The sequence below is a fragment of the Tripterygium wilfordii genome, chromosome 23, assembly GCF_013401445.1.
Source record: "Tripterygium wilfordii isolate XIE 37 chromosome 23, ASM1340144v1, whole genome shotgun sequence".
Taxonomy (NCBI): Eukaryota; Viridiplantae; Streptophyta; class Magnoliopsida; order Celastrales; family Celastraceae; genus Tripterygium; species Tripterygium wilfordii.
This window is the reverse complement of record NC_052254.1, coordinates 1,011,767-1,038,583: the sequence shown is the minus strand read 5'-3', so window position 1 is coordinate 1,038,583 and position 26,817 is coordinate 1,011,767. Positions and strand designations below refer to the sequence as shown.

The 26,817-nt window shown below is 39.7% G+C and overlaps 1 protein-coding gene and 1 pseudogene across 1 annotated transcript; both read right to left on the bottom strand.

Annotated features, from left to right (window-relative positions):
* Positions 1–331: 331 nt before the first annotated feature.
* On the bottom strand, positions 332–22,337 carry LOC119993311 (auxin transport protein BIG). Its single transcript, XM_038840377.1, has 15 exons — positions 21,948–22,337; positions 19,906–20,012; positions 18,782–18,947; positions 12,607–18,665; positions 11,501–12,106; positions 11,150–11,330; positions 10,335–10,569; positions 5,716–10,254; positions 5,407–5,629; positions 4,682–5,083; positions 4,340–4,483; positions 2,946–3,971; positions 1,651–2,154; positions 465–1,406; positions 332–434 (listed from the first exon to the last, which is right to left on the bottom strand). Exons 1-14 carry the CDS (start codon positions 22,198–22,200, stop codon positions 585–587), a joined length of 15,267 nt encoding a protein of 5,088 aa, XP_038696305.1. The 5' UTR covers positions 22,201–22,337; the 3' UTR covers positions 332–434; positions 465–584.
* Positions 22,338–22,823: 486 nt separating this feature from the next.
* LOC119992991 lies at positions 22,824–25,954 on the bottom strand (annotated as a pseudogene).
* Positions 25,955–26,817: the final 863 nt, after the last annotated feature.

Here is a 26,817-nt window from a genome sequence, read left to right as displayed (position 1 = left end):
CAGCTACTGTGTCTGTGTGTTGCAAAGGAATATGTTTGCGGTTGGAATCAAAAGACACACATACCTAGTTCAATCGGGTCTCAGTTAGTTAGTGGAATATATTTGCGGTTGGAATCGAACATCGAGCACACATATGTCTAACCCAACCGCTCGGTCGCTGCATAAACTAACAAATGAAGTTCCTACTAGAGTGTGTATTTTTTAACCCTGCCTTTTCCCCTTAGGCCGTCTCACAAAATCACAATATTTGACACCGACGGTCTTCATAGCTTGACAACTGAAGTAGAAAACAAATGTTCAATACGCTCTTAGGTAAGGATGGATTCAATCCTAACAAGAAAAAATTCGAATTCTACATTAGCATAACACAATACAATGACTACGAGGAAAAATGAATTATTAACGATGGAGCAACACGTGTACAGATTGTTCACATATATATATATATATATATATATATATATATATATATATATATGCATATGAGGACTGGAGTCCTTTTTTGTTTGATGTAATACTAATGACAATCATGTTACACTTGTACAAACATGCTCAAATCATGCTCCAACTTTGGTTCTCAATTCTCAACATTTCCCCGCACTAATTGCAGCATGCACAAAGTCCTCACACTTTGTGACCTCCCCAGATAATACATCAGCCAAAACACCAATAATGTCAAACGCCTCCTGCAAATCGGAGGCAGAATTCATATCATCAAGCCATGACAACGACTCCTTCGAAAACCCCAACATTTCCTTCACGTTCAACAGCCGCTCTCTCATCACGACCTCCCAACATTCCATGCTTTCACTTTCATCCTCCCCCTCCGATCCCATGCAAATTCCTTCTGCTCTGACAGAAGCCACGTTTGCTGATTTTTTTACCTTGAAAAATCGTTGCAGCTGCTCAATCAAACCAGTGTAGACAAGCATTGGACGAACAATTGACAATAGGTCGTCACCACCACTCATTTCTGCTGTAGGGCTTACGCTAGTGCTTCCTGATTCAATTCTGACTATATTTGCTGAAGCAGATGATGCTCGAGCAGTTGACCGGCCATGAGTATGCTGCATGTATGCATGATATATTCCACGCTGCAGGAAGGCACAACGATATTGCAACCAGGATTCATAGGACTCCGATAGAAGTGAATTTACCATCATGAATTGGACGGTTTCTTCTGTTCCAGCAGAAGGTTGTGCGCCAGGTGTGGATGGTCTTGAATCTGAAGCAGCTATATATGTTGAGACAGCCTTCGCCATACTACGGCGGTGGGAAGGGCTCCCTTGTTCAAGAAGGTGACGAGCCATTTGAATCATGAAGGGAAGAAATCGAGAATTGCTTTCCCTTCCACCGCCTCTACATTCTGCACTGAATGATGCCCCTGTCGCAAATCGAGCTAGCATCTACATCACAAGAGATAACAGGATATCAGAAATGTAAACCTTCAATTTTTTAACATTTTAAATTAAGTGATCAATGCCCACATTTATTGCAATGAATAAAGGCATGTCCTGAAAAGAAAGGGATCCTGACCACCAAGAATGATGGGGATTCTGGGCTTAATAATGAATCTTTTTATACACCTCTGGAAAATTTGTAGCCCAGCAGAACAGATGAACCTCTCACAGGAAGAAGGTAAAATCTTACCAGAACAATATCGTAAGTCAAAAGCCTGAGCCTGCTCCCATCAGCACGTCCAAGAGCGTTAAGGTTATCCCAGTACTGGTCAACATAATGAACATACTGAGCTAGTGGAACTGATGGACCTCTCACAGGGAATAAGGAATTGCAAAGAGATTCATTGTTTCTCAAGGTTGCCCCGTCCCACTCTTTCTTAGGATTCTTCAGAGCAGCATCCGCTCTTTTGGCCTCCTGGTGGCATTGAAAATGGATAATATTGAAGTAACTGACAGTAGTATAGACACACTCCCCACGAGCACTGCCTGAAGCTCCAACACCCAGATTTACACGCCTGCTATAAGAGTAGACACCCAATAAGTCTGTAGGCCTCAAACTGTAACCTTCACGGCACACCATGCATGCTAACCCATCTTCCTCTTCCTGTACATCTTCCAAACCTTCCAGAAGTGGCTGGGAGACAACAATTCGTTCACCACCATCTGAAGCTAATTCCTGGTGCATTCCAAGTCCCTGTCACACAGATAATAACAGGAAAAAAAAAGTCGTCACATTAGTTTTTTTTGCTCACCTCTTTAGTTAAGCGAATATGTGAATATAATCTGTTTCACATCTTGTCAGTTACACCATTTTCAGGATTGCTCGTCTTGTTTACTTTGTACCATTAAAAGTTCGTTAGCTCCAAAATCAAAGGTCAGAGGGAGATATACTATCTATCTATTTCATATTTCTATTCAAGATCAGTGGGAGATCTCTGAATGATATAAACCATCAACTTTTGTAACCCTTATAACCTGATATACAGTTGAAAAATGTCATAGACGAGAGCTCTCTCTGGTATAATGCAGGGACCACTGCAAAATGATTCCTAAATGGAGGAGAAGTTTGGAATGTGCAGAGGGGCACAGTTCAGTTGTAGCATTCGTCTCCTGAGTCCAAAATACAAAAATAGGATCTCCACAACGATTTAATCAAATGCATAAATTTGCACTCCTAGTCTTCCCATTGACCAGATCCTTAGCCACAGGAGTCTCTTAATATATAAAATTTCAATCTCAAGATGAGAACTGCAATCTAAAAAGCCATCTAAAAGAGAAAAATAGCATGCAACCATAACAGGGAATGTATATAGAGTTTCAGGTTTCTTTTTAAGCTGAAGGCATTATAACTTGCAAGCAAAGGTGGGAAAACATAATGACAAAATGCAAATGAAATTGTTCCTCTTCTAATTTTCCCCATCAAGAGAGAAACGACCAAACATAGCATTAGATGTGTTAGCAGCAAGCATGTCAACAGAAGGTTACCTGAAGCAATTCCACTCTCCTCCTCAAAGCTCGACTCCTCATCTCATCCCTAGTTGCATGCCGCAATGCACACACCTTCTCCTCCAAGAATCCATCTCCATCTCCCTCTTTATTGGACAAAGTATCCAATAAGTTTTCAGCCCTTGCTCCAATCTCATTTTCCCCAGACACTCCTTCCAAGGCATGAAGCAATGGTAGAATTCCTCCCTGATCGATGCACCTTTGAGTGGCCAAATGTCCTGCAGATAAGCCCCTCAACATAGATAATATATGTGGGATAGATGGCAATTTTAATCCCAATGACCATTCTGTACTAGATTTGAAGCCAGCCTGCCCTGCAGCTGGGAAACTCTCCCTTAGGTGTCCAACAGCAACACCTGTTATACCCATTTCTAAAATAATGTCCTTCAACCTTTCCCCACATAAACTCGTTTTAAGTGATTCTGAAACTCTAACAAAATTTTCCACTGTAAACCTCTGCTTGGCTGCTTCTTGGACAATGCCCTCATCTTTCGAGTTTTCTTGATGCTTCTTTTGCAACTGATCAAATTCACCCCATTTTTGCAAGTACGGATTAAAATGCTCGATAAGTGCTTCCATAGCAGCAGGTTCACCATATGTCAGATAAGGTAAGATTCTAGCAACCATCTCAGTGTTCCTTTGCTGTTTGTTAGATTTCTTAAGGCCTGAAGGATGGCATAACCTTTCTAGGAATATAAGAACAATTTTCTTGGCCTCTTCACCAGTCCCAGTTTCCTCACTAGTAAAAGTAAGAACACTGTTTGTAATGTTAATATTATCACTTTCATTTGCTTCCAACGTGAGGCTCTCAACAATTAAAAGAATTCCTTCAGCCGGCTCCACGGCATCGACAGAGAACGCACGCCTTGCTGTTTCAAGAAGTAGAGCTAAAGCTCCCAGCCTTAACAAGGCCCGTCTGTTCTCCCTTATTTTGCAGCAGTGCATGAGGAGATTAAGAACAGCAACTAACTGATCTTGATTGGACTTAAAATCATCTCTCAAACGCTGCACGTATAAATTCAAGTCAAATATCTAAAACATGGATGGAGTTTCTATCATATTAAAGGGAAGGCTGGAAGAAGAACTAGGAGAAATTAGATTGGGCAGATAAATCTCCAAATTAATAAAATCCAAACCACCAGTAAGCATGATCCTACTAACACTACAGGGACAGCATTTTACATCTCTCAGAAGAACAAGATAATACATGCATTCACCAAAAGAACAAGACCCAAGATGACGTTCTACAAAGTAATTTGAAGCATTGAAAAAAAACTGCGGCAGAATGGAACCAATTTGAAATATGACAAAAATAGAGAAAATTCTTGCATCTCAGGACACTTCCAGAATAGAATTAAAAGCAATGTACATACCTGTATCATGCCCAATAAAATTTCCAGCCCACCATACTCGCGAACGGCACCAGATATTGCAAACTCAACCTCTGGGTCTTGTGACTCCTCTCTATCTTCCTCCAACTCTTTAATCATCGGCTCAGTAGCTTCACCATCCAATCCCTGTCAATCATGATACAAATTAAATTCACAATATATCTCTAACAAACAATACACAATAAACACTCAAATTCTTTTTTTCACAAAACCTTTTGTAACAAAAACAGGGAATCAAAGGTGTACTAATACAAATATAGAGGAATTAAATTACATAACAAAATCATGCATTAGATAGGGGTACGTAATAGGTTACTAACAGACCTGAAGCCTGTAAGTCACTGTCATCGGGAGGCAATCTCGAGCTGATGCTGCAGCACTAGAGGATAACAAGCTAGAATTTCCCGTGCTGCTTGATTGATTATTTGACTTTTTCCAGACTTGCTCATACACTTGCGCAATGCTCAAATCAAGAGATATAATGTTCCCGGCTACTAGCAACTCCATGCCATAGTCATCTTCAAGAAGGCCTAACAGATCCAATTGATGGCATATCTTATTTTTGACATCGCGCATTAGAGGACCAATCTCAGCACTTGAATATGGATTTTTCGTCATTGAACCCCTGATGAACTCTTCTTGTGTGTGTGCCTTGTTTAAAACCAAGTAATACACAGACTCGGGTTTTGATGGGCAGATCAAGTTACAGAGCTGCTCCAGGATAAACTGGCAAAAAGTTAAAAGTAATAGCAAATTAGCATTCAGATCAATCCAACTTCTTAAGAGACGTACATATACCTCAAAAGGAGCAGGGAACCCATGAACACTACAAAATGTAAACCAACAATGCTAACTATATGTAGATGCAAACTACCAACTAACAAATAAGGTAATTTGTTAACAAACTACAGTGTAGTGAGGAGGCCGGACACAGTCAAGATAGGATAAAATCATTACATCTAGAGTTATGTATGCTACAGGCAAATAGTAGAGCAGATTTGAGGAGTAGGAACACAATAAACATTGATTTTTGGGCAGCTCATGCATACCAAACAAGTTCGGTCTTTCCTCCCCTCTCCATGGATTTGCAGACCACAGATACAGGCCCGGATGAACTGACGTTTATTTTCACTACTTTCAAGCAGAAGACCATCTAAAAGATCTTTGAGAAGCCGATTGCAATCGCTAATCAACTTTGTCTTCTGAACAATCAAGCTACGAATGACAATAAGGGCCTCAAGGACTTCAGACAGCAAATTGTCTCGCATGAATCTGGCATCCAGAAAATTACATAAGAGAACAAAGAAATTGTTTGACTCCAAAATAAAAATAACATGGTAAAACCATAAAAATATTACCTGGATCTAATATTTTTGACCTCTAAAAATTTGCCTAGGAGCTCTATAAGCTTGTGAAGGATAAACCCTTGCGAAATATCAATACGCAGACTCCTTTCTAGAGATTCAATATTACCCACTTCTTCAGCAACCAGTTTACAAATCGTAGTTAAACATCCACGTACTGTCAAGAACAGCCGAGCATCTTCTGAATCAATCATCTTGAAGAACAATTCAAAATACTCCGCAGCGCTTTCACCAGCAGCAAGAGTAGCTGGTAGCAAATTCATTAGCAAGTTCAACAACCGAAATTGTCTAGATGAACTCTGGGTGCACAGTAAATTGATTAGTGTGCACATCTCTGACCTTATAGACTGAGAACAGGCACTAAGAACAAGTTCTGTAACCCATGCTCCCAGCTCAAATGCAGGCAAGTCACCTTTAGTTGTCTTACAAGCACGACGCTTCCATCTAAGTGCATATTTGAGGGCCACATAGTCATGTTTCTGTGTCCGAGACCTCTGGCCAGCACCCTTGACTGCCTTAGAAACTCTGTACTGCCTTCTAACAAAATCAAGATATGAAGCTCCCTTCTCCCACTCAGAATAACTCAATAATTGGAGATCCTGAGTCTTGTGAGAAGTATCCCAATTTTTTTCTGCAGTTTCCATTACGTACTTGTTGCCACTAGCAGCACCACTCGACCCAGATAGATTTGAGTTATTTTCATCCTCCTGAGCTGCTGAAGCAGATTTCCCAATAACTTGCTCTTTATCTACTGTCTCAGGTTTTGGAGGAGTACATGCTTGAGATATAATTCTCAGACAAGGCAGTATGATATGCTCAGATATTGCAGGATGTTTGACACCCACTTTAATGGAAGAAAATAACAGCTGAAAAACAACACGTAACCTTGATTCCCAGTACTCATCAGCTAGCGAACACACTTCAGACAGCAATAACAATTCCTCACGAGAGGCCAGGGCAATATCTATGGAGCGATGATGCTCAAGGCAATACATGACTTTCTTCTGCATTAAAGTATTCAACTGAGTCACCGCATTAATATCACCCTCGGAGAAAGCAGAAAGCACTGCCCTGGCTTGGACACGAGCTGCTTTTGGACCTTGATGAATGTTGTTCTCAAACAACTCAGATAGGATGCCAGCTGAAACAAGTTGTTTCTTGCACTTGGAATGCTTTGATAGCACACGCAATATCTCCAGGCACTGAGTCACAAATGTAGTGGCACAGCCATAGCAATTATTAGGAGATCTAGAAACCACAAGTCTTGCCGTGAGATCTGCATTGTCAGAGTGTTTCTGGTGCAAGTAATTCATCAAAACCCGACGAAGCCCCTGCAGTGTCTGAACACTTTTGCTAACAGAATCAAAAGCAGCTTTGCACTTCTCACCATATAGAACACCAAGGAGGGCAATTTTACGGTTTATCTTGCACGAAGGCCCAGGCAAAGAAACCATCATCTGCTGGACAGAGTCCTTCTGTTGTGAATCCATTTCATGTTCACCAATGCTCGACACAATCTTAAGTAGGGGCTTTTTGAAGCCCAAAAGTTGCTGATACCTCCTGTGAGCATTTTCAGATTCAGATTCTATTGCAGCCAACCCTCTCTTCATATCGTCATCATTCTCCATATTATCAAATGTAAAACTTGGCTTCGCCATGAAGTTGAACTCAAAACGACCATATTTGCTATACCCGCACTCATTGCACAGAAAAGAATCTAAATTCTCATAATTGATGTTGCGACATTGCCTGCATTGATATGCATTCTCATGGCAATTGCTACAGATCCCATGCTTATCAGTGACTGGCCGACTGCAACGCGGACACTGCAATGGCTCAAGGGATAACGCCTGAAGATTTTCGTAGAAAGAATCCAGCTCAATCATGAAGTTACACGCAGTGATTGGAATGGGAAACTCCACTTTTAGCTCAGTTTGGTTGAAAACAAGATGGCAACTCTTGGCACGTTTCCACAAGGACCAATTATTTTTTAACTCAGATAAATCAGCAACAGGACGGTTATTGTAGTATAGATTTAAAACTTTCACAGACTTGGACTTGCGAGCGTCATGGACATTCATGGTTACAGTCTGAATGGTGTAACTCCCAGTGCATTTCACTATGATTCGGTTGTCAGTAAATTTCGTTTCTGACTTCAAACTTTCTAACTTCATCCTATTATATGACACCTCCGGAGAGCTGCAGGCCACACAAGGCTCACTCTCAAGATAGTAACCATCAAATTCCACCAAACCACTTAAAGTATTATAAATGCGGGAATTTGGATGATTAGCCAGAAGCTCATTCTGTGAATGAAGTGTTTCAAAGATGAACCTAATTACATCAGAGGTCAAGCAGCGTTCCACAAGTTCAGTGCCCTGTTGCTTCGAAGAATTTTCAGGAGTTTTTCCCAGCAACGAAGTGACCAATTCAGTATACTCCACAATATTCTGGCCATACATTGGTAGGCATTTCACTTTTTGCAGGAGAGATGTTAACATGGCTTCCTTGAATGAATGCTTTCCATGATGCCACACTCCACAAAGAACAAACTTCGCCTCCGCGCGTACAGAGTTTGAGTTCCATTCCAGTAGAAAGCAATCAATAAATTGCCCCAAGATATCATCATTCTTGTCGGTGAAAATATCTACAACTGCCTCCATATCCAAATAGGTCTTCTCTATGCCAGATTCAATACCATCTTCACTTTTTTTCTTCCTCTTTGTTTCTAAAGAATGTGTAACCGTTTTGTTAGAACTAGTTCCTGAGTCCCCAGCATCAGCTTTCTGCAAAAAATGTCCCATGTCCTTCCCTGAATAAAAGGCCAAATTTAAAAGTTTAAGTGTCTGAATAACTGACTCTTCACCAAGATAGAATATTCCATTCATCAGAAAGGGCAAAACATCTCCGTGTCTCAAACAGTACTTCTGCCAATTCCGAGGCCGTGCAGCAGCCACTTCAGCCATAGTAGATAAGCACTTTACTATCTTCACACTTCTCTCATATGGAACAGCATTTTGAAAACCACCAGATTTGCTCACATGCTTATAAAATTTTTTCACCTCATTTGAGAGCTGCCATGAGTCTCGAACACTATAGTAGTGAGTCTTACTTCCACAAAGATGCAGGAAAAGCCGCCTTGCATATCTTCTGACAAATGTTGTATTAGGATTATTGATGTAACTGCAGAGGACATCCTGATATCCGTCTAGCTTCAACTCTTTGCTAGAGGATATCTTGAAAACCTTCTCTTTCTCCCCAGTCTTATCTTGTTTTTCCGGCCTCACCAATGTATACACCAGCCGGAAAGCATTTTCAAGCAGAAGCCTATGATAATCCATAAAAATATCCTTCCTATGCGCTTTCGCATACGAATCTGAGAAGAAGGGAGAAAAATTACCAGCAGGTAAATCTCGCCGAATTGTTAGTAGAGAGCCGCATCCAGAACCAGTGTTCAAACCATGAGATGTTTCAAAATTTACTGCTGGAGACTTAAAAATCTGCATTAGCTGCTGCAGAATATCCATTAGATAATTGATAAAAGCTTGGTTTCTAAGAAAATTGCAGGCTCGGAGCAGCTGAGATGCAAAGTCTCTCTCTTGATCATCCAAGGAAGACTGGGAGCTAACTAAAGAGGAGACCTGGTTAGAATTTTTATCATGTGTATCTGTGTGTCCACTTGCTTTCGTAATGACTCCATCACTGCCAGGCTGGTGCCAGTTCCGGAGCATCAAGGTGAAGAACATGAAAACAAGGATTGTAGCTTCCCCAAAAGAAGAACGGCTTTTGGCTATAAAAGGCTTATTAAGATCAATTTCATCTACAAACCACTTGATCAATTTTTCCAAATCCAGGCTATCAGGCTTTGAGCTGTCTATAAAAGGTCCACTTGCAGCAGATGACAACCTGTAGAAGAGTTGCATGACAGGGATAGCTCGAATACCAGATGTTGTGTCCATCCACCCTTTCAACTGTTCAAGAAGCTCAGAGAGAAGTAACGAATTCACAGCTCGCTTTGAAGCAGAAATTGAAACCGGATCCACCACTGAGGCAGAAAAATCACCAGATTCATTGGGTTCTAAGACATGAATTGAAGGAGCAGAGCTCTGCACAATGACTTCTGCTGTGACTGGTAGTGAGCTTGAATCGCTTGCATCATCAGTAGACAAGTTGATGTCATTGCCATCTCCTAAAGATTCCATCTCTATCGAAATTGCGGTCATAGGATGATCTCTAGAATGGGGTGGAGGAAGCCGATCTGCGTCAAGAACTTGATAACACGCTTCACACAAGTCAAAATCAGGACAAATTGTGCAATGCCATCTCCGCCTAATTATAGGAACAGTGAAGCAACCATCACAAGAGTATTGCACAGATGAGGTCATAGAATCTTCTTCAATCATGATCTGTGTATTTCCACCCATGGTTTCTGCTGGTGCAGAGCTAGTTACAACACTGTCAATAGCATCATCAGTGACCAACATTGTTTGCTTTGGGAAGGGAACTTGAAGCAATCTGGATGATATAGCCAGGCTGAAATGAAGAAAAAGATGTCACTTCACTTGGAGAAAGACATTTGATTAAGATGGCGCAGCACAAGGACCAGCAATTACCTGCTAGAAGTCTGAACAGCCTCATTGGGGAAGAACAGAAGTTTCTTGAGTAAAATGACTGCAGGGGCAACAGAATGCCCCCCCATATCCCTCTTATTTAAAGCCAAACATTCAGCATAACAATAAATGAGTTCAACAGAAGATATGACAATGTTGTTCATAGTTTGGGTCTCGGGCAGCTCTAAATCCAAAATGCCCCACAGGACTTCCATAAGCCCAGCAACGACTTCAGAACCTACATTGATGATGACAATAGGAAACTTAATTAACATGCAGTATGATATATATATATATATATATATATAGGAATTCTCCTATGTGAACCAAAAGTGTGAACCAACTTTGTGAACTTTAAATCCAATGGTTGTAATAAAACAAAACAAAAGTGGGGACCATAAATTTTCTGTGGAACCCATCACATCTATGGTTGAAAAGTAGGTTCACACTTTTGGTTCACATAGGAGAATTGTTCTATTATATATATATATATATATATATATATATATATATATATATATTTCTGTGGAACCCATCACATCTATGGTTGAAAAGTAGGTTCACACTTTTGGTTCACATAGGAGAATTGTTCTATATATATATATATATAATATTATGAGCACAACAAAATGAGTGTCAACAGGGTGATATCTTGTGAACAGAACTCAAGGGATCCGTAGCTACAATGAAGAGACCACCAAAAAATACCATTCTGACTCCCTACTGAGATGCATATGAGAATGCAGTGGTTCTAGGGCTAAAATAATGAAAAAAAAAAAACCCCACTAGTAATCATGAAAAAATGTGAGTTTAAATACCGTTCATCTCCAAAAACAGGGCTAAATTAGACCGACGTTGCAATGCTACTTTGGATACAGCGCGCATCTGAGCAGTAAACTCTTCAATAATCCACCCTCCGGCAGTACCACTGCTTCCCAGCCTTGATGCAAGCACAGATGTTGATTTCACAACCCCAAGAAGGCGCATGGTGTCCTTGACCTAATCAAGAAAATGATTAGTGATAGGGGGGATGCTTACATGCATATATTCACCACACACAGAGCATATCTAAGAAGACTCAAAAAAAATACAGACAAAACTAAGACATCCTTGTAATGATAATGTTTAATCAAGAAACTACAGGAACAAACTATTTGTCAGGTGATTACCTGATAATATGCTTCTTTTCTGGGAAAGACTGCCTGCAGGACACGGCAAGCAGCAGCCTGCAACAAAGGTTCACTGTCACACTCGAATATTGTTTCTAACAATTGTTTGCACCTAAGTTTGCTCAGCTTGGCTTTTATTTCCTCTTCTTCCAATCTGCACAACGTATAAAACCTGGAGAGAAGCTTCAAGCCATCTGCTACCACCTGCTCCTGAACTGGCGCAGACTGCATCGACCGGCACTTTTTCACGGACCCTGAAAGCATGGAGTTGCAACCAATCACGCGAGCTTCCATATCTAACACAGCATCTATCTTTTCCTTCCAACCAAATTCATCTTTAGCTCGGCCATAAACTTCAAGTGCATCTATACGGGGGAGGGTCAAGCGATTGAAAGTTGGCCCGACAGATATTATGAACTCTTCATCAGCAAGGAGAGATTCAGCAACCGTAAATGGTACATCATACCAGGACCGCATGCCCTCATCTAATTTGATTACCCTCTCAAAAATGGAAATTTCAGACGGAATATGGTTGGCTGAGGTAGTTCCCACGTGCACTCGAAAACCAACCATGACAATATCAGGGTTTGAATTGATGACAGATATCTAAAAGAGGAAACAAAATATCATAATGAGAAGTCAAAAACAGAGACAACAATCAAATCCAACAATAATCAACCACAATCAAAACACCAACAACATATATTGCATCTGAACTCCAGCTCAGCTGACAAAGTAGATGAACCCCTCCCTCATGGGCAGGGCTTCCTGTAGGCGTGAAGATTATCCCCCCCCCCTGGGCCCCTGCGTGGGCCTTACTCATAAAAGAAAAAACACCAACACATACAGCAGAACGAGAAAAAACCATTATACAAGTTTGTTTCTGACATAACCCAGAAAGGATGAGATGTGCCCAATAGAAAAGCGGGCAAAACAGTGTGCTGACTCACAACATAATCCAGTTATTCAATGCCATCATATTTTATCCACAGTGCTAAGAAGCAAAACTAATCCTGTTAATTTCGATCTCTATCCCAATAAAAGATAACCAATAAGAAAAATATACAATGCCATCGAATCAGTGACTAGAACCTAGAAAACAATACCTTAAATCCTGTAGCACTGGGACTCTCCAAAAAGCCATCCTCTGAAGCTAGACTCTGCTTTGCTGCTTCAGAATCACCATTCCTAATTGCATCACCACCAAGTTTTATATCTGAAGTTATGCATACTGTTTTCTCAAAGAAATCAAGGGGGAATTCTGGCTTTGTACCACCATAAGCTTTATTGTTAAGGATATCAGGACCCAACTTTTTAACTTTCTCTGCTGTCACATTTGCAGCAGGATCAACTCCTGGAGGGACGTATGAGTATATTTGAAGGCTGCCATCATCATGCAGAGCAAGACAATGGACCTTGTCTTTAGATAAAGGCTTGTAAGCAGTCATCCCAACTAAATGCGACGTTGAGCCCACTGTATGTCGTAAATTCTGTGCAAGCAACTCATGAGTCCCCATGGAGATGGCAACTCCAGTATTTGATTTCACACCTGCGGAGCAAGCAAACAATCCACTACCAACCAGCAACTCATTCCAACGATGCAATCCAGCTGATCTCAACTTACCATCTTGTTCCTCATAAATGGAAGATATCTCACCTAGAGTTGTTGCATCAGAACTTAACCGACCAATTAAAGTAGTTCCATCTTGATATGATAGAAACAGAAGCTTATAAGTACGAGAGAAACTCAAAGATGTGCCCTTAGAATGGATTTCTCTGTCCTGAATCCGTATAACTTCTTTCAAGGGTGTTGCCCCAACATTTCCTTCAACAGACAATTCCAACCTAAACAAGTTTCCATTTTCAGACATAACAATAAGAAACATTCTTCCTTGAGAAGCTGTAATGAGTGTTGCATCAACAATCATGTCGTCAGGCAACATGAAGTAGTGCAGGGGGCTGATATTGTCCAGTGATAGATCATATATTTTGACAAACTTATTGGTAACAACCATCAACTGAACCTGGGAACCTGGAACCCAATCTATACGCCTGATGTAGGCACCTTGCAGTGCAAGTTCAATGGCAAGACGGTCAGACACTTCACCACGAGGATTAAGAGTGAGGACCTGGCAGTCCTCATAACCCGCCACAGCAAGATAGCTCTCCACCACTGGATTAAAACAAAGATGTACAATTTCAAAGCGAACTACATTCCTTGAGAGGGGCTTTACATTGGTCTTGTCTGCTGTTACAGGAGCAACGGAAGCTTGTCCAATTAGTTGTCCTACATCAAACATAGCAACTTTGTCACCTTCTCCAACAGCAAGTCGACCACGAATACTGACACTGAGCAAAGATTTTACAAGAGAACCCAAAGCTAAATGTGATTTCAGATCCTTTGCATTTGAATAGTCAGCCTTAATCTTTAAGTCCAGTGACCCACTTTTGTATGCTTTCTTCAATTGCAATACATCAGTGCCAAAAGAAATCACCTTGTCTTCACCCAGATTAATTTTCTTATCTTTTGTTAAATTTGATTCTCTTCTGCTTGTTATGGAAGGCAATAGCGAAGAGCAAAGTTCAAGCACCCGATCCTCAAGATCAAGATCTTCAAGCAACCTTGGTATCCCATCTTGAAGCTCTCTTGGAATAGATAACCTTAGAGAGTTATCTGTATCTGTATTGCCATCTTCCTCCAGATCCAAATCACTTTCGGGCTCTACGTCCTCTGAGAATGGCAAAAATGACTGAAAATTATTGGCACTACGTACAGGGGCGTTGTCACTTCCGCTGAATTTTCGGGGTTTCAAGCATTGACAGTTGCTACCTCTTACCCCCCCAGCTCCACAATCACAAAAAAATCGGCTTAAGCGGGAATAAACAACACGATGGCCACGATGGCATACCTTTGCACACACAGAACAACAGCCTTTTGACACAGTCAGATCACAAGTATAACAAAAATACCAGTGTTGCTCCATGAAGTTGCTGCCACTGGATGTAAAAGTACAAACTTTTGAGGCAAGCGTCCTTTCACTGTTTGTATCATCTTCATCATCTTTTTCTATGCTTGCTACCTCGCCGTCAGACGTTCCATCATCCTCATCTTCATCTACGGAAGTTGCATCACATTCGAAAGACATGGATCCTCCTTGATTTGCAGAAAGAGCCAACGTCTCTGTATTCTTCCTTGATCCTACTGGTCTAGATACTATAGGACCCGACCTAGGACTATTGCAAGGAATCAACTTCACAGAAGCCTTTTCTGGAATATCCTTACAAGAACCACATTCATTCAGTATAGTACCGAGAAAACCGAAGAGAAACTTGAGTGCTGGAAGCAAGCGTTCTTCACCAGCCATCTTCTCCATCAATATTACTGTCCTTTTCAAGAGGAATTTCATTGAATTCTCACTTCTTGAAAGTTGAACGGCAAAATAAAAAAAGGACTTAGCAATGTGAACATCAAACTGGGAAAATGCAATATCAAGTGATATCAGCGCAGCTTCAAATAAATGATTCTGTAGTTCTCTTGACAATATTTCAGAAGGTGAGGATGAAAGACACAAAACAAAATTCATAGTTGACTCTCTAAGAGAGGGAGAATTTCCCTTGGCAAAATTGACATCAGTAGAAACTTCTGTAATGCAACCTAAAAGCCTCCTCTCCAACCATTTCGACAATGTAAGCACATCCGCACTGAGGAATTTGTTTTGTATCTTCTGTTTGAGATCAGAAAACTGGTGTTCTGATAAGAGATCAACAAAGAAATTGAGTACCTTAACATTTGCCAATTCAGAATGACAACCATCTAGAGAGTCCAAAAGCACCAACAGGTCTCCACAGAGCAAGCTACCAAACTCTTTGAGCTGATCAGGCACATTTTTTGCTCCAAGATAAAAATTCAGTATAGCGTATGAAGAATCTTCTTTCTTGATGCTTTCCATGGTATCAATAAATTTGACAATCACCCATTCAACTATACTGTTGCTATTAACTTGTCCCAAGATAATTCCCCTTAAAAGCTCTTCCATGTGCTTCAGCAGATACAAAGTAGTATAGTCTGACAGTGCCAAGTCAACACTTAAGTTGCAATAAACGGCATCACATTTAACATGAAGATTTTCAAAGATCTTATCGAACTTCATTATCATCAATGAATCAAGAATCCGACAGACAACCTCTTTTTCAACATCATTTTTTCCTTTCAAATCCTCCAGTCTTAGCAGCCCATCAAGAACTGAAATGATACCTTGGATGCTGAGAATACAAGAAAGGAGGAGTCCACTGGGAGTTCGACTGTAAGATGGAAAACCATGCAGCATAGACTCCCAAAACACCTTGCAGAGAATGCCTGGAACTTTCTTGTCAACGGTTGCATCCACCTTTGTTAATAGATCAAAAACAGCCCCAAGCTGCCATGAAGTGTTGCCAGTCTTATCGAGTAGTTCATCTTGCAGGGATTTATCAATTCCAGGATGTTTGAGAAGCAGAAGTGATGAAAACCTATCAGCATTGCAGTGGCCATCTCCGAGGGTGGCAACGAAAGCTTTCTGATAAGTTTTTAAGTATCTGCTCAACAAGGAAGACAACATTCGTAGTACCATTGCAATTTTCCCACCCCCAATTACCGAGGAGATCAGACCTTCTGCAACAGTGATACACCCCTGCGGTGTTTTCTCCATCCGAAATGAATCCACTGGAAATCCTGATTGATTCGCGCAATATCTATCAATGCCAACACTGAATAAGGAGAGTACCTGAGATAGCCACAACCCATTTCTCAGGAAATCCCATCCTAGCTCTTCGACATCCTCTGCTACATGTTCCTCACAGAGATGCTGCAGAATACCGACTAAAGCATCTGGAAAGTTGATTCCCTTTTCACAAGCATCAGGAAGTCCCAAGAGTGAATGGCTGAAGTGGAAGAGATGACTCATACTAGACAAGTCCAGAGTATTGGAATCATTCCATTGTGAAAGTTGAAGGGTGGAAAATGAGGAAATGCTGGGAATATCCAAACAAAGTGAGAAAATGTATCTCTCAGTAATAAGGTCATCCACCTCAACAGCTTTCTTACCATTCCATAATCCCAGAATCCATGAGAAGGTAGCAGTAATATCCTTCCAAGTTAATCCCAAGGACTTAATGCACGATCCATCTTTATAAAGTGGAGGAAGAGCCACAACATCAACCAGTTGATTGATCAAGCAATTGATGACAGGTTCTTCTTCAACCCACATAATACTCTTAACAGCAATGGATACCCAAGATGTAAAATGACCATTTACAGAATTAGGCACCTGAGAAACTGATACTGGAGCCCCTCTCAGCTTTGATCGCAAATCTAGAAGCAACCATGAAGGACAAGTATGTGGGTAAAATAACATGTGACGAAGTAATAATAGCATTCTGGAGATAAGTAAAGCCCAACATGAAAGTTTCCCAGTACTACATCCTACAGTTGGGGCATCAATTGTCTGCAGGGAGGAATATATTAAGCTTGCCAGCGATGCCTTTTCTTCTTCAGATGATAAGTGGAATGCCATTAGAAGGATCTCAATGTGAAACAGGGATGGAAGAGTTCTGAGAAGTTCCTTGAAGCTAAGAAATCCGGAACAAACAGCTTTAGCCTTCTCCCTTATAAATCCAACAAATACTCCATAAAGTTTGGCTCTTAACTTGCTACCAGGCACACCCATCCTACAGAAAAGAGTGTTGGCTAGCAAGGACAAGGTGTGATCATTGTAAATAAAGACACCATCTTCAACATCCATAATTCGCTCCACAAGGTATTCTTCAAGTAAATCAGACAAAACATGGCCCGTTATAAGATTGTGCAGTAGTTCAAAGCAAAGTCCCTCGACACACACAATCTTCCTCTCTTCATGCAAGGTTGCACAGCTATCAGAAGTCTTGTCTTCAGAAAAACACCCCTGGCCATTGAGTATGGAAAGCAATAAGACAATATGATCCTGACCAAGCTTTTTAGAGCCATCCTCAAAGACAGAAGGAAGCCATTCATCAGAGAAAACACAAACTTTAAGAAAGTTCAGCAATTCAATAGCAGCTTGCATTAACATATTGTAATTGCCGGAGCTAGAACTGGCAACAACTTGTGATTGTTCATATCCATCGGTTGACCCCACTGAGCGACCGCCCTCAGAGAAAAGATCCCCAAAAAGGGCTTCATCTTCATGGCAAACTGAAGTTTCCAGCTCCAAGTTGCCATTAGGTTTTGAACAAGAAGGCGGTCTCTCGACCTTGGACCCTGATTTTACCCCTTCAGAATTAAGGAAAAATAAAAGATGCAGCAGATCATCCATCCACTGAGAAGATGGCGGGAATAGAACCTTTGAGAGTTCTTCAATAGTTAATTTCTTTAGCAAAGGAACCTCCACAACACGTGCAATGCAAGACACAGGTCTTGGGGATAAATCAGCACGACTTCCATGGAGCTCAGCATTAAACTCCTGCACATCAAGAGCCACAAGTGTTTGTCTCTTGAGATCCTGAATAGCTTTGAATATATAGACAACAATTCGAGGGAAGTATGCCAAAGGGGGCTTTAGGGTAGCAGCAGATTTGTTGTATCTCCATAACGAAGAATGCAAATTGCCCAATAGAGAAGCTATTATACACACTTGGATATTCTGAAAAAAGAAGCTGTTGCCAAAAATAACTTGGACAAGATGAAGAAACTCCTCTAATAGAAGCAGAGCAAGGCTCTCTACACTAACATCCGCAGCAACATGGATACTTACAAAGTCAAAACCAAGTCTGAACAAGGTGGGCAACACATCAGCAAATGAAGCAAATGCTCGTAACAATGAGACATCATATTCAACATATGGAACATCCTTTGTAATACTTCCGAGTAACTTTAAAATCCTCAAAATGAAAGAAATTATCTTCCGAAAATTTGTTGCTGCCAACTTCTCATCAAACATGTCAGACACTTCAACTATTTTTTGGCAGCACAAAATCAGACGTTTAATACATTCCACATGTGCAACAGCCCAATGCTGGGATACGAAAATAAATTTTTTAGGAAATGTGGTTCCACCAAAACCAGAAGACTGCCAGTCAGGTTGCATACATTCAGATGCTAATGTCATTAAAAGTCGATCCACCGGTTTCTCTTCCCTTGAGCAACTGACTCCTAATCGGAAATCAGAAAATATGTAAGCATATCAGTAGTACAATTTATTTTTTTTTGAATGGATTCTACAAAATTAAATTTCGAGATGAAGACATAAAACAGCTCAAAAGCAATACCTTGAAGACTGCATTTTATGTGGTTATCCAACTCAATACCATCACAATCACTCGACACCATTGGCAACAAGTCTAGAAGGAAACTTATTGAAGAAGGCCTCAAAAGGTCAAATGCTTTATCCATTCCTTCAACCAATGATATCTCCAGAAGTTGTACGATATTGCTCTGAAAAATCAGCAAAATTAAGCTTGCTATGGGTATAAAGATGATAAATCAAGACAGAAAAGTTTGTTTTGCAAATATTCTTTACATAACACCAACACCATAGTTGTCTTGGCAAAAAGTTGAGAGCAAACAAGTGGTAAATGACAAGCCACAATCAGCTCATAATACATCTAACAAAAGTCGAGAGATATCTTTTTGAAAGTTTTTTTTTTTGAAAGGAAAAATCGAGAGATATCCAAAGAAGAAAGCCATGGTTATTTAACTCCTTGAGACAGCTATGCAAAACTTGTAGGCACAAGTAAGGGTTGTAGGGCCTATAGACTATAGTTCCACTCGAAGGCTTAGCATAAAGTAAAAAAATTAACTGAGGTAGAATTGAACTGTTTAATTAACAACTGAAATGCAGCAATATTATTTGGTATAAAATTCATTATGTTTTATTACTTAACCAACCAATATATTATGTACAATATTAGAGAACAAGGCCCCCATATTTGTAGCAAGGTTTGGAAATGACAGATGCTCACTGCCTTACACCTGAATCACAGAGACGCCGTCTTTGTGCATTGACCCATGATACTTAGGCTACAATAGAACATCTTTACCCGTACGCCAAGGTGCACTATCCATGAATGAAACAAAAATAAAGTCCTCAAGGGCGAACGACATCACATAGTTTTGTACAACTAATAAATTTATTAGGTAGAACAAATAGGGTTTGGTAAATCCGTCAGATCCTGTTCATGAACTGGCCCATGAAAGAGTTAAGACTTGACTGAGCAAAACAAGTTTTATTCAAAAGGGCACCAAGAGGATGCCACTCAAGTACACAATAAATGGATGTTAAATTGGTAGCATCAATTAGATTACAAAAAACATGAACTAAATTGACAAAAGTACATAAATTTGAACCCCCCCAAAAAAAAAACCAATTTAACTTGCCAAATAAGCCACAAACCTGTGTACTCAAATCGTCACTTTTGAACTTTGAGTTCTCCAAATAGCAAACAGCAAACTCCAACAACTGGTGCACAAGTGCAAAAACTATTGGATCCACTTGCTCCACTATTCAGGCAATTGCATACCAGCAAGAAATGAAAAACAAGAAAAAAAAAATTAGATACATCTTAACTCTCATAAAACTCCATTAGCCACTACTAAGACTTACTTTTAGAGGCAAAAAATGCTTTTACTCTCTTGTACAAGCATGTACCTCCTAATTACAGCATTAATTCATCAACCATAGTCAAAAGAAATGCCAAAGCAAAATAACAGAGTTATAAAGGAAACAAAAACTTGGGTGATAATAATCCGGAAACTTTTCCCTTGCATTTTGAGCACTTTTCTTGCTTTTGAACCATAAACAGCCACAAATTCCTCTCAAAAGCAATAACATATTTTCAAAACTGCTTAGGTCAGTAAATCTCATAAGAACAGTAATGAAAACAGAATCACTCGTTCATTTCAAGTTAGGGTTGACTGCATGAATCTTCAGTCAAAAACCACTAGGGTTACAACAATCAGGTTTTCTGTCCCAATCAAATCTGACCAAATTCTCTGCTAATAATTTTGTATCCATATTCGTCTTTTTCTTTTCTTTTTTAACGTCCATCAATTTTTAAACCAACTTCTCTTATTTTCTTTACATCTATTTTATACCAACTTCACATATTTTCTTTGGAAGAGCCACTGGGTGTTTATCTTCTTAAGATCTCCTACTTGGATTTTCTCAAATATTTGCATTAAGAAATTTCCAATTATATGATAAGGTTTACCAAACCATCTTAGATTATTTTCTCACCATCCTTTTTGAGATTAAAACTCATGATACCTAACAAAACTTCTTAGGTATGAAAGGTTCCTCCAGCTTAACCAAAGCATCATCTCTTCCCCTACCTTAGTCCAACTTCATCAAAATCCCCCTAATTCTACAGCATATCTCGAATGCATTTTTTAAACTCATTTGCCATTGCAACAAACATGAAAGTCAATACAGATCCTCAATGTCAACCGTCCCTCTTAAAAATTCCATCCTTCACTCTAGCCACTGTCCTTACTTAATCTTGTAGTCATACTAAATCAAATTAACATAGTTAAGAGAAACTCCTCTCTTTCCTAAAACCCATCACATCACTTAAACAATCTTGTATCAAGTTTTGTCCAATTTGATTAAAAAATAAAATAACTTCTCTCTGTATATTTCCATGAAGTCTCCTTAACTTTCTACCCAAAAAAAGGTCTCCTTAGTCCTTAACTAACACCATATCCTGGTATCCGAGGTTATAGCCTGGGGGAATTCAGTTTTAAAAGAACTAAAGGAAGATCTCTGCTAAGCTTACATATGGTCCCCAGCTGCCTTATATGGTTGGAAAGGAACAACCGATTATTTTCTGACAAAGAAGGTGCAATGAACCATTTCACTGACAGCTGGCTTGCTAGTGTAAAGCTTTGGCTCTGGATATGGTAATAGTTTCTTTCATCACATCAGTTTAGGTTTGCCCTAATTCCTTCATCCTTGTTGAGTTTTGTTGGGACTCTTTGCTTTGTTTACGTCTTTTTGCACTCGCCTAGCCACCAACTAGTAAAGTTCTTGCATTCGGAAGCCCCCCCCCCCCCTCCCCTCCGCGCCTTAGATTTCAAAATTTTGCCCCGGACACTTGTGAGTTTAAAATACCATTTTCGCTCCAGAGAAAGATAGGGTACTGATCTTCTTAAGTTTCTGCTTGTAGCTTCTTCTTTTATCAAATTTTGCTCAGATTCCAAGCAAATAGTCACCAAAAGAAAAAAATCAGAAAACAGGAAGCGGAAAACATGAACACGAGATTCGTTCCACAATTAGAAGTAAAATTATTGATTCAAAAGCAGGCAGTGCTACTTCTTGATCACAGTTAATTATTTACCGTCACTAAAACTCAACGACAACAGAACAATGAAACGAAACAGAAGCACTTCTTGACAACTGAAGTCAAATAATATCAGAAACAGAAGAAGAGAGAGTACCTGATAAGGATCGAGAAATTGAAGCGATGGCGCTACCTAACGAGACAACGGCTTCAATCTGCGAATCAGTCCATGATTGGAACCCTAAGCTGCCGTCTCCGATCACCTCGACTGCACTTTTAAGAATCAAATAGAACTGCTCGAGCCCAAGCTTCAACGAAGGATCCCGAGAGCAGAGCCTCTGGGATAGATCGCTCGTAGATGACTTGTCGTCCAAGAAGAATTCACAGAGTTTCCTCAAATGTTCTGCCATGGTAGACAGATGAGAGACGGAGAGGAGTCAATTTGATCGATGGATTGTAGAACAGAGAAGGGGCGAGAGAGAGGGGGGAGGGAGGGTAGTGATTTCTGTGGGAGTATGAGAGCTCAAGAGCTCACGTAGTGAGCGAAGCGTAGAGAAGGGGGGTTTTATAAGGGAAAAGCAAGAGGATAATGCTCGACACCCTCCTCGACAAGTGTTGAAATGGATTTTATATACGTATTTTTAATTAATGGTCACATAAATTTAAAATTTTTAGGGGTCAAATTTTAGAGTCTATCAAACAAAAAATGGTACAAAGGCGGTGAGAGAAGTTCTTTTGTCTTTTGTTTTCGATTTGCTTGCTTTTTAATGCTTCGTATACAAGTGAAAGTTAAAGTGGAAATTATTCTTCACTTTCCAGACTTTTTTTTTTTAATACCGTGGGAATAGAGGATCCTTTGGACTTGACCCAGACCCTCCACCGCACCCTCAGATTCCTCCTTACGTGGGATTAGTGTCGGACAGCGCACCGCACCCCTAGAAATTCTCTATACGGGACAGGATAATTCTCTATACGGGATCAAAGTTCGTTCAGAAATTCCTTGAATGGAATTAGAGCCGGACTCATGCACCACACCCTTTGAAATTATCTACACGAGATCAGAGTAAGTTCAGAAAGTTCCTTACATGGGATTGCGACCAGACCTATGTACCGCACCCTCAGAAATCCTGTACACGGGGATCAGTATTTTAGCAGGATTGGGTCTTAATTTTTCGCTGACTTTTCAAAATTAAATTAATATAACTTTTGAATAGATAATCATTTAGACCTACATATCTATCATTAACAGCAACATAAAAATCAAAACCCTGTAACTCAGTTCCAATTATCACTTCTTCTGAGCAGTTATTGGTGATCAAATCAAGACATTCTCTCAAGACATTCTCTGTGCAGCCTCCTTGGCGAAGAGTCTCTCCTTCGCTTTCATCTTAGCCTGAGATTTGGAACCCATGATGCCACCTCCCCATTTCTTGCGGTGCTCATCATACTTGTCGTTGAAGTTAGCCTGGAGTATAAATGAGTAGAATTGGGTGAGAGATATTTACAAAGAAAATACTGACAAATATAAGTGAATCTTGCACATCAATGCCAAAGGATTATCCTCGATTAGGTAAAAGATTCATTACCACAAATGAAAAATAGACCAGCCCAGGACATCATTCCATTCCCTTTGGTTAGAGAAAATTCCTATATAGATGGCAAGACGATATTAAAGTTGTCACTTGCAAGAATTAGCAACAATATGGGTATTAACCGTTGGTGAAACTGGGTAATCCAATTGAAAAATCATTTTAGAAAGTTTAGAATCCCAACTAAGATTTGCGCTTTCTAGCATGATAGAGCATATGATGCACCATTAAATTTGAGCCACTAGTCTATTCAGAGCCCAAAGTATTACCTTGACTGCCTCCACAATCCTGCTAAATTCCATCTTATCTTCACTCTTCACCGATGTAAGGCACAAAACTGCAGCTGTTTTCTTGTGCACAATCTGATTAGGACCACAGATCTCAAAACAGTTAGAAGGTAGTCAAGATCAGTCAAGAAAAGTAAAATAACTTCGCTCAAAAATAAAGGGAAACAAAATAGCTAATAATATCACTAGTTTTTAATGTATACAGAAATCAAGCAGAAAAATCACCGTTCCAAGCCTTGATTTGCCCTTCACAATTGCATAAGGAACCTCCATTTTCCGGTACAAGGCAGGCAACCAAACAACGAGCTCAATTGGATCAACATCATGAGCAATAACGACCAATTGGGCTTTGTTCTGCATACAATGTATGAATTTCCGTAAGAAATAATAATATGACCAATTGAAGAACTAAGTAACACAACCGTGATAATGCTCAGTCTGCAAGTTAAGACTCGTCATAGAACCATATACATAAAATCTGACAAAGTGATCAACAGAAGACTTCAGAAAATAATAGCTCGGAGATGAATGATCACAAGCCAAATGTAGTAGTTGAAAGTTCACATCGGCTGGCCAAATTAGACTTCTCATCAAAACTGGTCAATCTAATACAGCTAGCTGAACAAACCAACTAAACAAAGCTAGAAGAAACAAGCACTATTCACACACTATTCAGCTGCACCAGACAAGCAATGACCTTTCTCTGAAAAAGCTGATAATGATACCTGCTCAATGAGATAGGTAACTGGATTAAGGCCATATTTAACAACAATGGGTTTCTTTGATTCCACACTTTCCCCCTCAGCTTTAGCTTGTGCTATTTTAAGCAGTCTTTCCCTCTTAGCAGCCTTGTCCTCAGGCCTATATTTGAGCAACAACTTGAAAAGATTTGTAGCTGCGACATGAAACAGAATAAAAGTGGTACATTTAAATACCAGAAAAAAAAAAGAGTAAAAAATATTTGGATTTGGTGGCTCCAATGGTTTTATTTGGCCAGCAATATGACAGTTTAAAGACTTACCAAGGTTCTTATCCAGAGCCTTTGTGAACTGATTGATAGCAGGAGGAACCTTCAATCGTTGCTTCAGAATCCTTCTTTTCCTCTGAATGCGAACAACATGCGGCCATTTGACAAATCTAGTCAAATCCTTCTTTGGTGGTAGTGTACCACCAATTCCGAATTGCTTTGGTCACTTCTCAAACAAAGGGCTCACAACTTTTTCCTGCAATACCCAATTCTTCATGCACTGAGTACTTATAATAGCAAAAGTAAATGAACACCAAATTATGAGATACAAATGAGAGAATAAAACTCAGATACAAAATACTTCAGAAAAATCAATTTATCCCCCCAAACAGGACATGGTTTCTCTGCAACAATTTCACCAAAGATTTTGTTGCTGGGGGTGGGGGCGACCTACCAGAAGTGATGAATGTTAAAAAAAAGGGAATAGCAATCAGGACCATCTATTCATGAAAGTACATATGGTGTATCAACTCGCAAATGTGCATAGGTGTACAATGAGTTGCCATCATAAAACAGTTTATTCTGGAATGAAGACTGATTGGAATAGATGATTCACTTACAGTTTTCTTTTTCGCTGCTACTGGGGCCTTCCCACCTCTTTTGGGAGCCTGCAAGATATAGGAAAATAAATAATCTAAGATAAAAAGAAAATATTACAGCCAAACTACTGCAACATTGCCATAGTTGATAGATATAATGATATATGTGTTCTAAGCATCATAATATCTTGTTCTAATATAGAGGGGAGGTAGGATGGATATTAATATAAGGGAAAGAGTGATTGAATTTCTGCAAACATGATGCACTGCTTGGCACTTTCTAGGTGTCATTTCCCATTTTCCCCTCAGAAAAAATGTGTCCAAAGCATCAAACCATTCAAAATTAACATTACCTCAATGGAAGCTTGCATTCTAGGAGAAAGAAAAAAAAAATTCAATGCCAGATCCACACACAGTTGCACTATCTTTTACTGGGTATTTCCAAGTGCCTAATTTCAAAAATCAAAACCCTCATCTAAATGAAACTCCTCTTGGAGGACACCCTAACTTTTCCAACTAACAGGCTGCAAGTCATTCAATGAACAAAATTTGTTTTGGCTGAGCCTGAGTAAACTTTCTCGTTTCCACAATAATTTTCATCCTTGTCCTAAACTTGCAAATGCAAAAAAAGCATTGAGGTATATCACCACGACTGGTTTTGCTAAATAATTGTTGGCCTGTGGACGAACATGATTGCTGATCACCATTGGCAACTAGTCCATTCCCTACAATGCCAATGTTAACTCATTGACCATCAAGCGGCAGATGACCTTCTAAAGCATGTAGCTAGCACCATTGACAAAGAACATCCATATACACAAGGAAAAGTATTTGCAGAAAGAAATGTGGACTAAAATGATAATCACTAAAGATACCACAAATGGCATTGAATAACTAATTTTTCTTCTTTAATTTATTTATGTACTATGAGTACTAATTCTTCATTAGCCAACACAGTTGCTTCAAGCAGTTCAGATGCTTAGAACTTAACTTTTTCTGCGTTTCCCTTTCCTCCACTTTCCTTCCTACATTACACGAAGCAAACAGCGACCCTATTTATCAATTGTAAAAGTACTTGCATCAAGCATCACATCGACTTCTTCCAGTGATGGACAATAAGATTGCGATAGTAAAACATTATAATTAACAAAAAAAAAAAAGGAAATGAACCATCAAGAACAGCTACTTAATATACTTTCCAACTCCGCAAAGTTAAATCGAGAGCAAATAACAGATCGATTAATTAGGTTTCAAACTTCAAAATCGCTGGAATCCGTAATTGAGTCAAGCTATACATACATAGACAGTTCATACATGCAAAACTTATAGAAAGAGAGAGAAGTACCATGTCTGCTCCGAGATGTCGAAAGCGCGGGGAAGAGAAGAAGCGACAGCTGCTCTGAAGGTTTTATTCTAATGCATAGAGTACTTACTAGTTACAGGGACGTAACCCTGAATTTTGATTTTGCACGAAGTACCTGTATTTACTTTTATTCATATTATATCTTCATTTTTTGAATTTTGTATGCGAAACCATCCTACAAAGAGGTACGCCAAGTCCACATCAATTAGAATGGGCCAAAAG

Coding starts and splice junctions, on each gene's coding strand:
- LOC119993311 (XM_038840377.1), bottom strand. CDS start 22,200: ATGGCAGAACATTTGAGGAAACTCTGTGAATTCTTCTTGGACGACAAG. Junction 18,666..18,781: donor CATAAAATGCAGTCTTCAAG/GTATTGCTTTTG, acceptor ATTTCCGATTAG/GAGTCAGTTGCTCAAGGGAA. Junction 12,107..12,606: donor CCAGTGCTACAGGATTTAAG/GTATTGTTTTCT, acceptor TTCCTCTTTTAG/ATATCTGTCATCAATTCAAA.